This window comes from Parasteatoda tepidariorum, chromosome 9, assembly GCF_982258835.1.
Source record: "Parasteatoda tepidariorum strain Cologne lab strain chromosome 9, Ptep-v5.0, whole genome shotgun sequence".
NCBI classification, from domain to species: domain Eukaryota; kingdom Metazoa; phylum Arthropoda; class Arachnida; order Araneae; family Theridiidae; genus Parasteatoda; species Parasteatoda tepidariorum.
Genome location: NC_141763.1, coordinates 26,962,789 through 26,984,816, shown reverse-complemented (window position 1 = coordinate 26,984,816; position 22,028 = coordinate 26,962,789). Strand labels below are relative to the sequence as shown.

Sequence of the window (22,028 nt, the reverse complement as noted above, 5' to 3'; positions counted from 1 at the left end):
ATTGATGTGATAATTGCTTGTTTACTTAAACTTTTGTCTAAATTATGATCGCCTCAAATTGACGCATATCCGTAGAAATAGATATACCACATAGAGAATTTCAATATTTCAACGCTTTTGAGGTAAATAGCATTTAATATATATTTACTTCGATCAATGGTTAAAAGTCATTACAAGAGATAACATAAAAATTCAAACGGGTTTTATAATTTTCCTTACAAAAGTCGAAATCCGTCAAAATGACGTGTCCCGTAAACCTAGTGTTAAAATGCCATTGAATAAGTTAATTTTAAAATGATCTGTAAATTTGCCTTGAATATGAAAAGTTTTAGAGAAGAATCACAATTATTTTTTAAAAAATTGAAGCCAAATGTCGCCAGAGAAATCTACATAATAAAAGATCAACAAGTTGTGGTGCGAATAATTTTATTGTTCACAAATTCAGAATACTTATCTTTAATTATTTATTTATTATCCGTGAAAATACAAAATAACATAATGATATCGTGAAGTCGTAAAGGGTCAATAATAGTTCCATCAATAATTTGGATATCATCTATTTTTATATTTCCGGTATGTTGTTGAGTTGATAATTATCCTTAATGCCTGGCAGAATGGACAATGGTCACTTCGGTTGCTTTCATGTTGGGCAACAGCCATTCTTTGCTGTCTTTTTTGATGGATCTGTCGAATGGGAATCCCATGGATTTCCTGTCGGGATAGAGATCATCCTTCACACCGCAGTAACTGACAGCGTCAGCGCAAATGTTCTTATCAGTAAGCTGACCAACCTAGAGAATATTTTGATCAGTCATGTTGATTTTGGAAGAAAGAATGGGAGCAAAATCGTTGAAATAACTTTTTTCAGCAATGATTTTTAGAATATTTACTTTTATTTTGAAGACTCAGCCTTCAACATGTCTTGTGACGTATGTTTTATAGTGCGGAAACTAGTAATAGGTGCACCGGAGTACCTGGCCAAAAAGGCCACCTCCGTAAATTATATGATTACAAACTGAATCAAGGGCCATTGATGTTGAAATTATTTGGGTTAGTAAAACTTAATGTTAGACAGTTAAATAATATTGAGGAAAAAAGAAGATAGAAAGGACAGCACAAAACAGGGATAACACAGATAGGTAAAAACATAAACAAACAGATGAAGCCATTAATCTTTAAGAGAAAGTATTAGATATAGATTTTTAATTTTAAATCAAATATATATGGATTCAAAACATCTGTAGGAATAATTTCGCTATTCTTTAAATTTAACAGCTAAATTTAAATATTTTTCAGTTGTTTTGAAAAAGCTTAACTACCACTCATTTATTATTGTAACAAGGTCCTGGGAAAAAATTCCAGTGGTGGCCAAGTTTTCGTTATTTTTAGTTTATTATTTTTTATTTAAAGCAATTTTTATACCACTACTTACCAAATATTCAAAGTATCATATGAAATGCAACAGCGTGACTATTAACTTGGTGCGACTCTTTTAAAGAGTGATTAATTATCATTATTCTACAAGTTTTACTATTTCATTGGTTACCAATTTATAGAAAACTTTTTGCAAAAAGTGAAGCAATTGGTATCCGTGCCTTCATATTTGTAAAATGAGCAATTTTTTTATTAAATATATCCTGCCATAACCCTGCCATTATAATATTAAATATATCCAATTTTTCAATAAACATAAAAGCAATTAGTGTGCTTTAATCAAATCTGTAGCTGTTTTTAGCCTTATTTCTTAGCTATTTGAGCTTTTTTCTTTGCCTTTCCTTTTTCTATTACTTTCTTCAAAAAAAAAGGCTTTCTAAAAATTAGTTTTTCTATTTATCCGTAAACTTACCAAGTCCTTCAAGTGGTCAGTTACAATCACAAACAGATGGAATTTCATTCCCTTATCGTTACCCTTGGGAACGAGAAGATGGTCTGGCCATCCGCAGCTGCAAAATTCTGAAGAATGTTCGTTAGTACCCTCTCCCCTCAGAAGTTGCTCGAATTTTCTTTCCTTGTTAATTGTCACACTAGATTCTCTTGAAGTTCGGTGGATGTCGTTAACTCCAGGGTTCACTAAAAGTTAAGAAATATACATTGTAAGGAACTTATACAAAAGTGTTATATTGAATCATTGATTACAAAAAATTCATATATAAGTTGATTCAGTGCAGCGGCTGCACAAACTTACAGCAAAGATCAGGAGTGAAAGTGACACGGAAAGGAGGGGAAAAAACTGGCAGTAATTCTGTAGTAACTAATAATTTTAAATATTACTACCTTTCCTGGGTAGTAGAATTAGCTTTTTCTGCTCTTAATTATATAGGCTACTCACTACAATTAATTATATATATATCATGTTATAACTGTTAAAAAATCTTGGTTGTCATGGATGAGTCACTCTTGGTAGCACTTTTTCAGAAGACAAACTAGAATGAATGCTCTTTTCCGTCTTGATAAATATAAACTCTAGGGAGATTTCCGTATCGTGATCTGTGGCAGAATTATCGCCTAACCTTGGCAACTTCCGGGCAGCGGCCCGCGAGAAACTAAAAAAAAAAAAAAAAAAAAAAAAAAAAAAAAAAAAAAAAAAAAAACATCACAGTAAGGGACCGACTTGAAAGGTATAACTCGTAGCCACCTCCGGGCAAACATCTACATGTTTTCTTTTTTTTTTTTTAATTTTCAATTTTAAAATCTATGTGGCTCCTTGGCGATTGTTGGCCTAGTTGGCGTGACAGGTCACGATACGGAAATATCCCCTAAACTGTCATCCCTGGGAGAGTAAGAGCACAAAATAAGAATTGACTATTGCATGACAACCTATGCCCAGAAATGTCATCGTACTCCGTTAGTAGAGTAACCCTTTGCTTGGGGGAAAAATTTAGTCAAGAAAAGCGAAGAGAATTGTGGAATTGAAGAATTGTGAAACTGATTGTGGTGCAAATCAGAGGCATTTAGTCAATATGTATATATATAAGGGCAATCATTTCCTTCTTCTAGGAGAGATATTACATCACTACAAAAGAAAGATTTCTGTGTGTCGCTTTCTGATGTCTTTTGGTAATATATTAACCCTTTGCACTCCGATGTCTCCACTGAGGCACCAACAACAGTCACTACTTTAAAATTAAGATATTATACATCTTATTAATTAGTAACCACGTTATTTTAAGAATTTTAAAATAGTATAATAATACTATATTGTGTATTTTAAATGCTATTCAGCTGATATTAGATCAATCAGCATTTTGAAGCCTTCGGAGTGGAAAGGGTTAAAAGGAAAATATCATTAACCCCTTGGGGACGGGTGATTCGGAAAAGCATTCGTACAAAATCAGAATCAAGTTGCAATTAAATAAAAAACGGTAACTTAAATGTAGTCGTTACTAATTTGACAGACTTACTTTGCTTTTATTTTAATTATTGTTAGTTTAATCATATATATAATCAATGTTAATTCAAAGTATAACTAAATAGTTTTATTTTGAACAAAGTAATGGTGAATTAAATAAATCAAAAAATTATAACTCCGCCTACAAATAAACTGCTAAAGAAATACTTTGATTACCAGTTTTATCTTCTTACCCTGATTGATACTGTTTTTTGCTGTCACGTATTTGTGACAGTCGGCGCGAAAGGGTTAAACTGCAGTGTTTGGCCGTATAAAAGAAGTTAGAATTTAACTCAGCTGTGTGTTGAAGATAATAATTTTTTTAGATTTTTTTTTAATAATTGAAACATATTTTTTAGCTGCCCTGCTGAAAGTGTTTTTAATTGTTGGCTGTATTTTAAATGAACACCTGCTTACAATTTTAATTGAATTGGAATTTCCCTACTACTAGGATGAACTACTTTTTGAATCCCTACTACTTTTTGAAAATTGTTGAAGTTGACAACCATGCAACTTTTATTAACACGTTCATGCCGGGAAAAGTGAAAATACTGGTACGGGAAAAGAGAAAATACTGGTAGAAGAACTATTTCAATATTAGATAATATTCGGGAGGAGTTAATCTATTCTCAACAATAACTATTCACTATAAGGAACTTTATCACGACGAAGAAGCAATTCAATATAAAAATTGCATCCGTTAAAAACAATTGGTAGTTATGGATTTTTATTATTCCCGGAAAAAAAACTAAAAAATGAAATTTATTGTTACCAGTTTTTACTCCGGTGAGCTGCCAAGATGAGACAATCTAGCGTGACCCACCGGTGGGTCACCCCGGCGAGAACGTGTTAACCTTAATAAAGCCACACTCAAATTGCAAAACAAATAACACACGATGTCCTTTCCTTTCTTCGAAATTATATACTGGTGATGTAATTATTTTATTATTAGCACCTCTACTTCTTCAACTTGAAGCTTTTTCAGCTTTTCCCAAAATGAAATATTTGAGTATGAAAGTATTAAATATTGAATAAAAATTTATCAGCGATATACTCACAGACGGCGCTAAACCTATCCAGTTCAATCATGAGTCTCCTGATATCATCAATCTTGATTTTATTGCCGAGTTCATCAAATACTGGTCCGAGGAAGATTCTGATAGTTCCATGGCATACTTTGGTGGATTTGTTTTGAATCTTGATATCATATGCGAAAGGCTCATGATCCAGATGTTGATAACGGATCTGTTGAATGAAATTTGATTAATACTTCTTTTCACTCGCTATTGCTTAAATTCAATTCATTCCACAGATTAACCGGTGCTTAACCCATTTTAAGCCAAACATAGAATTTTAGAGAACGTGGTATTGTTTTCATTGAAGTATACTTAAATTACATTCATTAAGACACAAAAAAAGTTCGTGCATGAAAAATAATACTTCATTTTAGAAATGAAATGGTGCATAAATGGTAATGAAATGAATAATAATAATAAACCCTAAATGGTAATTATGAATAAAATGGCAATTCTATTTAAAGAATTTGCAACTATAAACGTTAATAAAAACATATGGTTAATCTCAAGTTTAATAGTTATACATTTTCAAATAGTCGAATTTGTCAATAACTGTTTCAAGTTAATCCAATTGAATTACTAATATTTTATAGATATATTCTTAAGATAGATGTCCCTTAATATCTTAATAATTAGGATAGATATCTTAATAAAGATAGATATATAGATATCCCTTAATATCTTAATAATTAAGATAGATATACGTATACATTTCAATAAAAAAATATTTATTGAAATGGTGCGTTTACATACCTTTGGCCGAAAATGGGTTAATTTGATAACCTACATATAATTACTTATGCTTGAAACTAATACTTACTTTACTAGCTAACTTATTTTCGAAACTAGTTCTTATACTAAACTGACTAATAAAAATTACGAAAATTTATGAGGTTTTAGTGAATTTGTGGACAAAAAATTTGAAGCAGTAACTAAGATGGTTCTAATGTTTAGAAACTCACTGTAACATGAAATCTGCAAAATCTGAACTTCATCTTTATTTTATGATTTATAAATTAAATAGAAAGTTATTTTCTTGCAAAAATTTCTCCTAAAAGTAAAACTTGATGTGTCTAGCTATACATATAAAATGAAATTACGTTTATTATTACAACAAAATATAGAGTACTTTCAATATCATACCTATTTGTTGAATAAATTTTGACAAATCGTTGAGGAACATAAAAATGATTTTGAATTTTCATTTAATGTTATAACAAAATATATTACTTTAAGTTTTATCTTTACTAGTAAAATAAATTTTGACAAAATGTTGAGATGTTGAGAAAACATATAAAATTTCATTATTTACATTTATAATACAATTACATTTAATATAACAATGAAAATATAATGAAGTATTTTTTCATATTAGTTGAAAAAATTTTGACCCTATGTTCAGAATTTTTTTTAAATACCTATAGAATTTACAACATTTACTTGAAAATGAAAAGTGATATTATCGATCTAATATTATTTGTAAAACACGCTTTTAAAAACGGAAACTGAAATAACCAGGGAGAGCATAAGCTTGGCAGAAGTCTTTGTCGATAGATCTCTATTTTATTTTTTTGTCGAAAGCGCTTTTTTTCACGAATTTATATATTACGAATTTATTTGACGATTTTTGATTTATATCACGAATTTATTTGTTTTGATAGAATTTATTTGTTTATGCAGGTTTTTCCATTGCAATTCACTTATTTCAATTTTTAATAGACTTAATTATAGCCAAAATTTTAACCTTTTTAAAGAGATATCAGTTTTAGAAATTTTATCTTAAGATTTTATACTATGGCACATTTCTAATAGATTTAACGAATTACATGTCATTTATTTGAATTCAAATTTATTTTAAGGACTCAGTATTTACTAAAAAGATATAATTTTTTTTTTAAGAAAAAGTTGTTATATGGATTTGAATGATTGTTTTGAATTGGGTATAATATGAAAAAAACACAACTACTTCCACTGCGAAAATTTTACTAGGAATAACATTTACCTTTTAGTTTAATTAACAAGCTGAGTTCTAAATATGTTTACTAAATTCATAAACTTAGATAAAACAACAAAATAAATTATTTCAAAAGGAACTAGAATAATACAATTTCAACCAGCCGAGTAGCGACTTATAACAACACACTTCATTTAATGTTTACTTGTTGCTAAAAATCAAGTTCGCAGAAATTGCTATTTACTAGTTAAATTTAGTAGGAATAACACATCCTGTGACGTAAGCTATAGTATACCCAATTCTTAGAACTTTGTGCATTTGCAATGTACTTAAGTTAGTAGCGAGCGAAGTGAGCTTGGTTTGCGAAGCAAACCATATAAGATTGTGTAGCAATTTTGGGGGGTTGGCAAGCGTTAGTGATCAGGGGGCGTAGCCCACTAGTATGTAGAAAACTGGAAGCATTATTTTCATTTTGTTTTACGTAGAATAAATTTAATTTTCATTTAGTAATTTAAATTACTAAAAAAACTGACTTTTTTTTTATTTTTTAAGTTGAACTATCTAAATCCGGAGGATAAGAAACTTTTAACTTCTGGTTTCCAATACACATCACGAACACAATGGAACCTCTAAACAGTTTCAGTTTGAATGTTTATGTTTACCTCATAAGTAAGTTGATCTCTGATGTAAAGAAAGAGGTGCAACTGGTTCTTTTTCGTAACGAATTTTGCTATGTGCATGCTTGAGAGCGTGAAAAACTCTTCGATCACCTCAAAACCGGTTTTTGCTTATATCATGCCAAAGATGAGGAAAATATTCACATTTTGGCTTTAAGCTCAGTTAACAGTTACTATGCCACAGAATGAATACTTGACTAGTTGTTCATTCCTTTCCAAAACATGTTCTAGAAACACCCAGAAGAATTTCAGCGATTTTTTTTCTGCCCTAATTTTTGATGGCTGTGGTTGTCAATTAAAACTTAAATGTGGTCGTTAATTGAAACTAAGAAATGTAATAAACAACTATTGTACCTTTACTGATCCATTTCTTCCGAAGTTGAAGGCATTGGATAAATCGAGTTCATCTTCTTCAAATGTTGTAGTGACTATATTGTCTTGGTGTGCAGCGACTCGAACACTTTCGATCTCAACACTGGGGAATCCCAACTGTAAAGTTTACTGTAGTTAATAAATAAATAGAAACAGGAAGCAGAGTAGCAAACTTAATTATGAATAGTTGCTTTTATAAAACAATTTTGAATTCTGACTGTGCAATTTATTCAGTTTAATTTATGTATGGAAATTTGGCGAAAATTTAATGCAAATTTTAATGTGAATAGTTATGAATATAAAAAACTGAGAAATCCCAACTGTATGATTTATTATAATTAATATATAAATAGAGACAGGAAGTAGAGTAGCAAACTTAATAATGAATAGTTTCTTTTATAAAACAATTTTGAATCCTGACTGTGCAATTTATTCAGTTTAATTTATGTATGGAAATTTGGCGAAAATTTAATGCAAATTTTAATGTGAATAGTTATGAATATAAAAAACTGAGAAATCCCAACTGCATGATTTATTATAATTAATATATAAATAGAGACAGGAAGTAGAGTAGCAAACTTAATTATGAATAGTTTCTTTTATAAAACAATTTCGAATCCAGACTGTGCAATTTATTCAGTTTAATTTATGTATAGAAACTTGGCGAAAATTGAATGCAAATTTTAATGTGAATAGTTATGAATGTAAAAAAACTGAGAAATCCCAACTGCATGATTTATTATAATTAATATATAAATAGAGACAGGAAGTAGAGTAGCAAACTTAATTATGAATAGTTTCTTTAATAAAACAATTTTGAATCCTGACTGTGCAATTTATTCAGTTTAATTTATGTATAGAAATTTGGCGAAAATTTAATGCGAATTTTAATGTGAATAGTTATGATTATAAAAAACTGAGAAATTTGAACAGTAAGATTTATTATAATTAAAACATAAATAGAAACAGAAAGTAGAGTAGCAAACTTAATTATGAATAGTTTCTTTTATAAAACAATTTCGAATCCAGACTGTGCAATTTATTCAGTTTAATTTATGTATGAATTTCTAATGAATTTCAAAAAAAAACCTACTTCATCTGGGTCGTATGGTTCAAGTTTCTTCTTGTATTCATTGAACATATCATCAATAAACCTATGCCATCTGTAGAAAATAGGATCTCTTAAAGAAGTTGTAGCATCATCCATAACGCCTGGGTTATTCTGGGAGGAAAAAAATAATTTTACACATTATATGCAAATAGCCATATTATATTACATGCACATAATATTAGACTTCAAGTCTAATACTTTTGTTTAAATATATAGCGATGCTAACATATTTTGCTTTGTGGGCTAATTTTACGGGCTGATGTTCAATTTTTTAAATGTTATTTTATCAACTATCGCATATGAAGATATCAAGTTACAACAAAGGATAGAATGAAGATACATCCAGGGTAACAGCGGGGTTCGAACCCGCTACCCCTACGCATTGCACAGTTTTTGGCTGGCGATACCACTCAGCCACGGAGGCCGCTCAAGCGCAGACATAGGTCACGTAGGCTTCATAAGGCTAACTTGTAACTAATTGTATTATATATAATTATTGTAGTAACGTGATAACCAACAAATAAAGATTGACTAATATATATTGAGGAGCAAAAACGCTATCGTTATCATCCTGTTTTTTTAATGCATATTTTCTTTTAAATTAGTATCTTTCTTTGTTTATCCTATCTTGGGGGTGGAGTATTAAATACTTAATAAAATAACATAAATAGCAGTCTTAACTGATACTGTTTAATGTTACTTTAATTCATTATAAAAATCTAAGCGAGTGGTATGCCTACATATTTCGTAACTATAAACGTAAATTTCTTTACTTCAAATTATATTACTTACGAAAGCACGTAATGAGTTGGGAGTAAAAGCACTTAAAAAGTATCATCTAGAAAGCATGACGAATCATGACGCTGTAATGACTCTGAAGAAGATAACTTGTTTCTAAATTATTGTTATGAAACGGTTTGTTGACTGAAGAAGTTTTTGTTTGAATTTCTATTTTGTTGAAGAGGATGATTGACGTAGTTGATGTATTTACAATTAGTTCAAGAAATTGAATGTTGTATTTGCAATTGTCTAATTTTATTCCGCGGTGACATTAAATATTACAAACTGTTTTAATGAAGAATCAAATTATGATAAATAAAATAAACCTTTTATTTTTGTGAATTATATGGAGCTGTAAAGTGAAGATTACTTTTAAGTCTTAATATAAATATACATTATCAAATTATATATTTGTAAAATGGCCCGAAAGGTGTGATTGCAAGGCTATAAGCCCTACAGGAAACCTCCATGAACCAAGAACTCAAAAATGCGAAACTCGTGTTTACTTTAAAATAGTTTTCGCCAAGGAAAGTTAAGGAATCCATATATTGGCTGTGAATAGATTTAATCCATTGCCAAGGCTCCTTTAGCCTTACACATTCAAACGTGTTGGTGGAAAAGAAAGTGTGAGAAATAATAACGAATTTTAATGAATTCAAAACATTAGCAACCATAAAACGGTTTTCGAATTCTAATGTGTTAGGCCGATGTAGAGGGAAACTCTCAAAACAGATTTTATTCTACACTCAATTAAAGGTTATAGTATAAAACTATTGCAGGTTACCGTACTGGTTTTCATTTATCGAAAAAAGGTTAAATAAGATAATAATTTGGTTTTTAAATGTTAAGAAATGTGTTATGCATATTTCAGCATGAGAATTACGAATAAACTAAGTGCTCTGCTTACCAAGAATCTGTGGTCAGGGTCGAGAACGTTGGAAATAAGAACGTGTCCCCAGTTGTGAAGACTGCCGTAGAATTCAGGGTTTTTAGATTCGTGACTGGATTCGATGATGTCACCCAAGATGTCAATTCCGTGTGTCTCATCGAGGATGGTCTCCTTGCCATCAGCGTCTGTTACATATCCCAGATTGATGGCATCCAAGATCCTTTCTCTCCATCGTTCCAAGTTTTGGACACCAACTCCTTGGTAATCTTGCAGGCTCATGCCAGATGGTCTGGAGGCGTATGGAAGACCGTTGATGATGGAGCTCAAGTGAGCAGAATAACCTTCCAAACCTTCGTGGAAGTTGTGGAAAGGAATCATACGAGGCATACCATTGGATAATCTTTCACAATCGTATCTAAAAGAAACAACAATCTTTGAAACAACTCAATCCATTTTATAAATAAAACAAGCAAAGATTGTCTGGAGAATTCAAGTCTCGAATATTCGAGCTTTTCATTAATCAGAGATAGGGAAAATCAGTTTAGAGTCCATAAAATGACCCACACATGCACAGCGTGTGACAAAATGGCTTCAATCACCTTTGCGATCTTAAACATGGATTACACGCATTTCCATCGAAAACAGGAAGAACTAAACTTGCGTTTTTGCCGTCTAAAAAACTCATGTTTAATTCAGACCACGGATTAAAATGCTACAATGATTAACCGTTAACCTGACGGACTCCAAATTTTGCAGCAATTGGAAAAGTGTTTTCATTTAAGTTAAATGAAATGTTCTTCTGTTCGAAATAAATTTGGTTGAAAATAATTACAACTGCTTACTTACTTACTTACTTACTTTATTTAACAAAAGTTGGGCACCTGGGCCGCGCAGAAGACCCATATCCCATTCATCGTGAAATTACAGTAAAATTAGAAAATGAAAGCAGTTTGTATACAGAGTCTCTGGGGTGACTGAGATTACAACTGCTTGAATTTAGAACAAAATATTTTTCCTTTTAAATTTTTAATATATTTTGGTTGTTAAGAATGTTCAGCTTCTCCAACTGTAAGCTGAACATTCATTGACTTTAACTTAACTTAACTTTACAATAACTTGACTTTAACTTAACTTTAACTTTGACTTAAACGACTTTAACTATATTAACGTAAGGAAAGATTTCAGCTACCAGTCTTTAGCATTTTAAAAAGGATATATGTTCCAAAAACTGGCTATAATTCATTTTCTGGATATAATCGTCGTAGATTTCAACAACGCCAAAGAAAAGTATAGTTGCGAAGTTTTACTATTTTAATCACAAGAAACAATCCTTTGAAGAAGCTTTGAGAAAACTACAATATAGGAAAAAACTACAAGTCCTATTTCCCATGCAGCCTTAAATATCGTAGCTGACGCCCAGTATTTTCCTAAAATTTAACATAAAAGCAAAAAAACATTTATGCTTTCATAACATGCAGTTTCCTAAAAATTGGTTATAAGTTTTATATTATTAAGTAAGTTTTATAAGTCTCCTATAAGTTTTTTAGTTTTCAGTTCATAAGAAATGAGGGTAGATAAATACTTTTCAATTAAATATAGTTCAGTGTAATTTAAATATTTGTTTTATTTCTTTTTATTTATTTGTTAAATTTTATGAGGTCGAGTGTTAAGTGTAACAAATTATTCGATGTTCAATTATTCAAGTGTAATTTAACCCTTTTGAAGGCCGTGGTAAGTATACTTACCACCACGTTTTACCACTTTTAATTTAGGTTTCCATTTTTCAACAACTTCAGCTTTCTTGAAGTGAGTTTGAATAAAATTGGTAACCATTTGTCACTTTTAAAAAACGTATAAAAGTTATAAAATACATAATTCCTTTTGAAGTTTGTAGCATTTAAGGAATTTATTTTATAAATAAAGAAAAATAAAAGTCAGTAAGTTCCTAATAGGTCATGTTAAATATATTTACCACCAAAAAAATGGCATTTTTATAAACTATATGAGTTTTTTTTGTATATACATCAATTACTGTTCTTAAAACAATTTCTATTCCAAAAATACTTTAATTTACCTTTACTAGAAATAAAGGGCCCATTAAAGGGTTAAGATAGGTTCGGACAAGTCCACCTCGAACTATCATGACTTTACTGTATTTTCTGTCTTTTTCTCTTGATTTGCATTTAAAATATTTAATTGATAATAGTTTTGTATTATCTAATTTAATCATATAACACAGCGGCAAACGGTTAATGATGAAACTTAAGAAAAACTTCACAAACTTTTGTAAATATAATTAATTCTGAATTAACTATATTGTTGTATGCTTAAACTAAATTTGTAGCTTTATGAGTTAAATTTCCATTTAATTGTTTCGCAAATGTGTAACCACTTTTTTTTCGTCAAGAAGCTATTGTTTTCAAATGTTTAATTAAAAAATTCGAGTTACATCAAGTTCGATAAACGATAAATATAACTTATTAAATCAAGAAAAAATACCCATGAATGACCCTAATTATCACTAAGAAAAGATTTTCGCAGTTTAGCCACACACACGTCACAGCCCGTTTACAAGGCCGACCCATTCATACATCCATTTATTCATCAGCAGGCTAATTTTTTTTACGAAACACCAACACACAATCGCAATTTCATTAGTTTAATTAACCCTACCACTAGGAAAACACTTTTTTTTGAAAAGCGCAAAAGTTGGCTTATGTTTATATGCAATCTTAGTCACTGTCTTAAAATTGTTTAAGGCTTTCACCTTTACATAGTGATTTATTGGATCATGTTATAAATTGATCATGATTTGTGATGAGAAAAATTAAAAGACACTATGATCATGATTTAGAAATAAGTTGCCGCAAACGCATCGCTTTTAAAATTAAAGAGTTCAGATTAAGTATAAGTCGACAGCAGCGCCAGTCGCTTGTAGCGTTAAGAGTACTGAAACAATCTCAGCAACTCACTTTGTTAGATAGTAAAGAAGAGTGCTGGGGGCTAATTTTAGTCTTCTTTTAGCATTTCGGCATATATATATATATATATATATATATATATATATATATATATATATATATATATATATATATATATATATATATATATATATATATATATATATATATATATATATATATATATATATATATATATATATATATATATATATATATATATATATATATATATATATATATACTTGTATTCTCTATTTCAATTTATAAAGGCCAGGACGATATAAAATATTTTAAAATTCAATTTCGAAAACATGAGGAACATATTTACGATAAATATATTTAAACCATATATACTGATTATTTCTTCTATATTATGTTTACGAACATATTTGAATAATGGTAAATTTATATATTCACGAAATTTAGTCAATTACTAAGGGATTAAAATAATTATAAGTCGTTTCTAACTTCCAACAGTGAGAAAGATATAATTATACTTTTTTTCAATTTAAGAAATTGCTTAGATCTCTATTTTGCGATTGTTTTTAAAGTACCTATTAATTAAAAAAAATGACATTTATGTAATAGTCAAAACTACATATGATGAAAATAACACTTTACAGTTTCTTATTATATCTAGAAAGAAAACAAAAAAAAAGATAATCGTTTCTAACTCTTTGTCATCCGAACACTAAAATTAAAACTAGGATCGCTTTACTGATATTCCTTCTTCTTATCAGCTCTAAAATAGGAAGAGAAACCAAAACAATAACGAGAAATGTTATTAACCGGAAAAAGGTATGGTTTCCTGATAACTTAAGCTGAATGTGAAAAAGATTAAGAAAAAAGAGCGTAGAATTATTAGTAGTTCTTTATTTAATACGCGTTTATTTTTGTCATCAAATCTCATTTGAATTTATAAAATTTTATCGTTATTTTCCAACGAAATAGATTTTTTCGAACTAACACTAGCAAATTTAATGAGTTCTAGTATCTAGTCAAACATCACCTAATGCAAGACTAAGTCTCTCATAGTCATTTGATTGTTCGAGGCCTTAACAATTAAGTAACTATGACAGAGATATCCAAGGATAAATCAAATTAAATAAAATAAGCTGAAGTTTGGTCTTTAAAAAAGGACTGTTATGAACTGTGAGAATAGTTAACGGCGAAAAATTCTTCATTTCTGAATTTGGTTATTTTATTTTGAGCTATAGAGTTTAATGTGAAATATGAAGAAAAAAAAATTGGGCCTCAATAAAAAGGATGATTTCTATTATTAGCGACTCTATTTAGTTATAAAAAATCTCAATATTTCCATCTTTATCTTTGAAAAAGGAAATCGTTTCCACTAAAGAAACTAAGAATACCGTATAGTAAAAGAAAAATAGTGGTCAACATTTGTTTCATTCTTGGCATGAATTTGGAAAGTTAAGACGTTCGTGTCATCTATGTCGTCCATCCTTATGATTAGAATAAATTTCTTTTTGATCTATCTTAAATTGATCGATCTATTACGATTTATTAAAAAATATACGTGTCCACTTTATTTAAGGGCAAATATCTACCACTTTGTTTTTATAAGTGCAGTTCCCCTTTGTATATACATTTACGTTTTTCTGTTGAATGGTTTAACATTTAAAGTTTAAATAAAAATTATTTTCGAACACTTTGTAACAAATACTACATTTTAGGATTGTCCTACTACATGCATAGACATACTTACTTTATTTAACAAATTTGGGTACCTGGATCGCGCAGAAGGCCCCTATCCCATACATCATGAAATTTACAGAGAATTGTATGTAATAAGAAACATTTTGAGTTCAGCAGTCTGTGTGGTGGCTGTTAAGAATACACACGCATATATATATATATATATATATATATATATATATATATATTTTACTCAGCAGGGTACCACGGACGACTAAATGTAAGAAGTGGTAGAAACTCAATTCGTCTTTATTTATTTCTTTCCTCAATCCTCACTATCACCATGCATGATTTACATTTCAATTTAATTACTCGTGTTTAACACGTTCACGCCGGATGTTGAGCCTGAAAGCGGGACGGAAAAGAGAAAATACTGGTAGAAGAACTATTTCATTATTACATAATATTCGGGAGGAGTTAATCCATTCTCAACAATAGCAATTCACTATAAGGAAATAAGCAATTCAATATAAAAATTGCATCCGTTATAAACAATTGGTAGTTATGGATTTTTATTATTCCCGGAAAAAAATTAAAAAATGAAATTTATTTGTTACCAGTTTTTACTCGGCCAAGATGAGAAAATCTCGCGTGACCCACCGGTGGGTCACCCCGACGTGAACGTGTTAAAACAAAAACATTATTTGCGTTTCCTTTCATTTATAACTAAAAGAAATATTGTGAAAAAAGTTGCTATTTTCAATCTTAGATTTTTGTTGTTTATTAGTCCCCACTTTGTACACTTTTAATCGCCTGGCGCACCCTTGCCTTAGTGATAAACCTGATTGTACATCAAAATAATAATGTTAATTATCACACAACATTAAAGGAAAATTTAAAACAGATCGGATTCATTATGAAATAATAAAATTAAATATTATTTACCGAGCACACATCTGTTGATGCATGTAATAAAAGATTTCTCCCTTTCGATCTTTTGCTTTTCCAGTTACAGCGGCATTCCAAGTGCTGGGGTATACCAAATGCCAATGCCAATGATGGGCATTGATGCCAACATCCTCCCTGTAGTAGGCCAAATTGTATTCGGGATCCAAAATGTTACCAGTGGCTTCAACATCTACAATGATTTCATCCTGAAACAACATTTCACATTAAAGAAATGAAAATTTTGGGGGTGTAACCAACGCCTCCTATAGCTGAAAGCCTCCACACGGTTTTTTTTTTTAGGTAGTCCGATCAGACCACTGTGAAGGATATTCACATTCTGAACTAGTCACTTAATACAAAATCTAGTTAAAATAAGAAAGTGGTAGCAAATATATGACTAGAATTTTTATTTATTTATGAATATTATTGGTTTGCCTTATTCACTTGTCAACCACTACAGATTCAATTCTCAAATATATATGATGAATTTCTCTCAGTTACTTTTATGAAAGGTTTTGGGTTCATGCGCACAACTGGTTCACTTTTTAAGTAGTCTGCGCGGACTACTTATAAAAGACCGTGTGGAGGCTTTTTGATGTAGGAGGTGATGGTATAACGAAGATCCCTTTGACGCAAAATTGAGACATTTATGACCGCCATTTTGAATTATCAATAAAACTATTCAATCTATCTAAAACTTATGGTGATAGCTAATAATGAAAAATGTCTGTCTTACCTTTGCTTAAACATTCGATGCCAACCTTTTATGCTTTGCAAAAAAAAACAAAAAAAATTCTAGTGATAATAAATTTAAGTTGTTAATAATTTAGTTTTTTTCATATTCAGTAATATTTGCAATTAGAAAGCTCAAAGTATCATACGAAATATAACTTTATTGTAATTCTCTCGTAGTGACTCTGTTAAAGAGTGGGTGTAATTATTCCTATTCTACAAGTTTACAATTTAATTCGCTATTAATTAATTAAAACTTTTGCAGAAAATAGAGTATTTGGCATTCCTGATAATGTCAATATTCATCCTCAAACCTACCAATATTCGTAAAGGTTATAAACAAATAATTTTTTCTTGACACCTGATTACGTACCACTTTCTCTTTTTCGTAGTCTGATTACAAAATAATACGTTAATTTGAATATGATCTTAACTCATTCTCAGGAATATGATTTTTTTTTTATAAAACTAAACAAATAAATTAAACTGGAACGCATTTACTTAATTTAAGCGCGAGTGTCATACTGCTTTTTTTTTACATTAAATTTTTTTTTTTTTTTTTTTTTTTTTTTTTTTTTTTTTTTTTTTACATTTCAGTGGAGAAAAGAATTAAATGACCGTCTTTTGTTTATTTTTGGAGTAGAAAAGGGTACAAAAGAATTTGGCATTAAATTGTCGACCAACAGTCTTATAATTCTTTTAATTTGGAAAGGAAACGTCATGACGTAATATTTTCAAATGAGTTTTTCTCACCGATCTTAATAAAGTTAAATAGTGATAACGAAAATGCGATAAACTTGTATCCTTTAATACATTTGTGACCCCTAAATATTATTTTGTTAAGAAAATACATCTGTAAGAAGCTTTGACCTTTCAGGCCGATTGAATTGGTATCTTAAAAAAGAATAACGTCAATTTACTGACAAAATTAAATTTTTCTAAACACTCTGTGTTAAACATTTAGATATTTTGGAGATATTTGGAGTTTAAGAAATAAAGCCGAAATTCAATCGTAAACTTCTATCGTCAATGTATAAATATTTACTCTAATTCATTAAAATATCGCTTAGAACTTTTAGTTCTTTAATTTTTCCATTAAGCCAAAGCGCTGTTTTTCCCAGCGATGGGCATTGTAATCATGTTAATTACTTACATCTTTATCTGGGTGGGCGTTTGCAACCTTAATTGCCTTGTAGATGGTCTCTACGGGGAAGAACTTGTCAGGGAAGACCTCCTGGACGGGTGGAAGTGAGATCCCACGGCAGTCATTGCGATGCAAAACGGCGACAGACACTGCGTAGACGAACAAACCTTCGTTCACGAAGTCCCTGGCTTGATGGCACAAATCGACAAACTCATCGAATGTTTCAGCACCTAATGATAAAATAATACTATTGACTTGGTCATGTAACAAAGATTTTATCCATTAACATCCGGACACAAAACGTAAACTTTAAAAGAAAAAGAAAAAAAACCTCAATTAGAATAGGCTTAACATAACTGTTTACACCAATTAGACATTTCCAGCTGTAGCTTACTAATTTAACTTTTAATGAGATCAATGTCGTGACTTCGTATCCAAATATTAAAATTATGATATATTAAGATTATAACAAAGATTTTATCCATTAACATCCGGACACAAAACGTAAACTTTGAAAGAAAAATAAAAAAACCTCAATTAGAATAGGCTTAATATAACTGTTTACACCAAGTAGACATTTCCAGCTGTAGCTCACTAATTTAACTTTTAATGAGATCAATGTCGTGACTTCGTATCCAAATATTAAAATTATGATATATTAAGATTATAACAAAGATTTTATCCATTAACATCCGGACACAAAACGTAAACTTTGAAAGAAAAATAAAAAAACCTCAATTAGAATAGGCTTAATATAACTGTTTACACCAAGTAGACATTTCCAGCTGTAGCTCACTAATTTAACTTTTAATGAGATCAATGTCGTGACTTCGTATCCAAATATTAAAATTACGATATATTAAGGCAGACACAGCTGTTTTGTATCTGCAAAATAAATATCAGTAATGAAACAGTTGAGATCTGCACTTTTTGCCTTTTTTACAAAAATTAAACTTTTTTTAAAGGATGCTAGATTCAAATGGTTTAATACCTTTTTTTTTGTCTCTCATTTCTGGAAATTAAAAAAGGCTACGTTTCAAGTAGTAGCAGAAAAAAAATTTCATTTAAATATGTGACTCGACCTCATTTTATTTATAACTGTGACTTTCACTATTTTTTCGGGAGATTTACTTTTTCTTCAAAAAGTAAATCTCCCTATAAAGTAGTTGAAAAAGTTTATGCTTATTGCGTATCATTGAAAATTGGTTTCTCTCCGCGACTGCCAACTTTCTATGTTTTTTTTTGGGGGGGGGGGGAGATTTCCGTTGTTATGTGTTAGGTTATTTGATTTCACAAAGCTATTTTCCCCTCCACTGTATGTAAAGGATTCAAAAGTTTATACGAAGTTCGATTTCATTCAAGCTCTCTGGAGTTGAAGCTTTAAAAATGCTGGCTAAAGTTCTAAAAGCTTTAATTTTTAATTGTTTATCTTAGCATGAAATATTTTGCAAAAATACGCAGTAATTTGCAGTTCTGTCTCTCTCACAAAAAATAATGTTCTATTAATAGTTTTCTATCGTTTGGAATTGCCAGATAATCATTTCAGTTATCAGCCAGAAAATCATTTAAAATCTCAGAAGAGCAGAAGGAATAAAAAATAAATAAATAAATAAAAATACAGGAATGTTTTTGCACTGGTGAAGTAGAATCTAACTAGAACAATTTTGCTCTAACTTTAAGAAATTTTAACTACCGTTTTCTGAACTTTTTAGCGTTCTCTAACCGTTTTGTTACAAATTTTTATATAAAAGTGTACTTTAAATGCTCTTGTTTGAAAAACAGTGATACCTTTTGATTTTTTTCAAAAAGCACGACGAGATCCAAATTCCAAACACTGTCAGATCTCTTAAAAAGGTATCATAAAAAAATTCTGACGAACTTTAACGTGAATTAACTACCACTATTTAGACACCAAAAGATCCTTGGAGAAAACTCCATAATTTCAGAAATATTTTATTGTTAGAAATTTTACAGGATATTAGGCTTTAACGTAATTCATGTTATAAATAAAATTACAGTTTTCCAATATCCATCCTGGCCTCGAAGCACTTCTGATTTTAATTAAATGTACTTGAGAAACTGAATGTTTTATTTACTAAATATCAGTGTCATTATGCATACAAAAATAGGAATTTTCTCGTTAAAAATTTAAACTGCTTATTAAATTTGATTTGAAACAGTGAGAAATTAATTTTATATTATTGCCCGCAGAAATGTAATTTTTTGGAAATTTTCTTAAAAAAAAAAAAAATACCGTTTTTTTTATAAATAAATACTAAGTAGTTGTAACAATCTTTCAGTCATTCTTTTTTTTCGCGTATCATTTTAAACAAATAATTTAACCAATATATAAATGATCATGAAAACACTTTTAAAAAATACCTATTTATAGCTCATTAGTATATTTTATTTAAAAAAGTTCTCATTTTCTTAGAATGCATCGTTTAAATAAATCATTACGAAAACTACGAAATATACATCTTTTATTAATACTACGGATTTTAAAACAGCTTTTTTTTAAATTTATGAAAGAAAAAAAAGGTGGTAATATAAGCAATAAATAAAACACATAAACTAATATTTTCAGAAATTTTCTAGCAAGGAATTTCAGCTTAGTTTCCAATAAGCATTTTTCTATCTTGCGTGCAAGAAATAATTTTGTTTTAAAAATAATTATATATTTTTTAAGTTGTAGCATTTATAGTTTTGAAAATTTCTAATGTCGTCCACCTTATTTCTACCATGGCACTGTCTTTACTTAGAAAATAAAGTTGCAGTTGTAAAATGTTCTCGTTTCCGTTCTGTTTCTTTTGAATTTATAAAAGCAAATTACTTAAACTGAATTTTTTTTTGAAAGATTTAACATAGCATAGCCAACTTTTTATTTCAATCTATAATGTTTTTCCTATAATAAATGTTAATATTTTTTTTTTTTTTTGTAATCAAGTTTGATTCAGCCTATAACAGCCACTTTGCTGGGGAAAAAAACTTTTTTATCAAAAAGTGCTACTGGAAAAAACACAAAAACAAGTAAAAACTGGTTGCATAACTATTTTTATTCTTTCTTTAAATCACGGCGAAGCAAACTGCCTACACATTGCGATATTTCAGCGATATAGAGCTTCTTTCGGTTAAATTAATAATTTCATTAAAAAAGAAAGTATTTTGATTTTGATTTAAGCTGAACAAAACTTGTGTATGTTTTTTTCTTTTTCCTTTCCTTCACTTTTCAATTTTGTCATTAACTTCTAACTACTAATTGTCCACTAAATCCCATTTAATTAAATCCTTTGAGTTATCGAACAATAATTACTGAGGTGGCTTCATTGGTCTAGTACTCTTTAGAAAAATTTTCTAGTTTCCACAGTTTCCATTCTCTGGACTATTCAAGCAAAAGCAAAATGAAGCTCTGCCAACTTTCTACACTTTTTTTGAAAAATTTCTTCTTGTGGTAGCTAAGTTAATGCTTCTAATGCATTATAGTTTCTTTTATAATTTTGATTTAACGCTATTTTTCACACTATTACTTAGAAATGATTCGAAAGCTTATATAAAAAGCAACTTCAATACATCTCTCACTTGGTGGCAAAATTTACAAAAATTCGGCTATCTTCAATTTTTAATTATTTACCACTGACTAATACATTAAACAAAAAGAAAATTAGTTGGCAAACCTAAAAACATCTAAAGATTTCTGCCTTTTGTTGTAATTAGGTTATCAATTTACCACTCAAGAAGATAATTCTCGCGAAGAGTAAAAGTTGGTAGGTATGTAAAAAAATTAAAACTAGTTTTTTTTTTATTCTACTTACCAAGAAGAACTTCGGCTAGTCTGTTAGCTTCAATAAGATGATCCTGCTGAAAACTAGAAAACAAACGTCCTCTTCCCAATACTCCAAGTCCTTGAAGTTTGGCATCTCTTTCAACTTTCAAGCCAAACTTTGTACTGGTTGGCAATGTACAGTACTCAAAAAGAGGCAATACTCGCCTTTGCTTTTCAGCTGCGTCTGCTGGCATCTTACAGTTTGTGGGATTCTCACTAAACAAAACCGCGTCGGACAACGGCAGAATATCTTTATATACTGGACACACAATGATATTCGACGAAGTGTTTGGAGAATCAGTGGGTCTATTTTGATCGAAGCCGTAAAAAGGCAGGGAAGGGCACATCCGCTTCTAAATCTGATTTTAGATTGAGATGCCATTTATCTTGGAAAACTGTATCTCAGGTTTTTCTACTTAATTGTTCTACGACAACTTCTTATTTAGAATCTTAGAGAGGAGATAAGATTGATGATTTTAGTACAATGTAACTTTTTTTTCTTCGAATAAAGAAAA

At 29.8% G+C, this 22,028-nt stretch overlaps 1 protein-coding gene across 1 annotated transcript; it reads right to left on the bottom strand.

Annotated features, from left to right (window-relative positions):
* Window positions 1–409: 409 nt before the first annotated feature.
* LOC107444762 (hemocyanin C chain) lies at window positions 410–21,743 on the bottom strand. The gene is made up of 9 exons (XM_016058981.4): window positions 21,503–21,743; window positions 17,700–17,920; window positions 15,812–16,020; window positions 10,266–10,662; window positions 8,561–8,689; window positions 7,450–7,584; window positions 4,447–4,633; window positions 1,847–2,070; window positions 410–791 (listed from the first exon to the last, which is right to left on the bottom strand). The coding sequence occupies exons 1-9, from the start codon at window positions 21,705–21,707 to the stop codon at window positions 600–602; spliced, it is 1,899 nt and encodes a 632-aa protein (XP_015914467.2). The 5' UTR covers window positions 21,708–21,743; the 3' UTR covers window positions 410–599.
* Window positions 21,744–22,028: the final 285 nt, after the last annotated feature.

What these genes read in the sequence shown, in the direction of transcription:
- LOC107444762 (XM_016058981.4), bottom strand. Translation starts at nt 21,707, where the DNA reads ATGCCAGCAGACGCAGCTGAAAAGCAAAGGCGAGTATTGCCTCTTTTT. An exon ending in ACGCCCACCCAGATAAAGAT is followed by an intron (nt 16,021 to 17,699) that starts GTAAGTAATTAA and finishes ATGTTGTTTCAG; the next exon opens with GATGAAATCATTGTAGATGT. An exon ending in GGATAGGTTTAGCGCCGTCT is followed by an intron (nt 2,071 to 4,446) that starts GTGAGTATATCG and finishes CTTAACTTTTAG; the next exon opens with TGAACCCTGGAGTTAACGAC.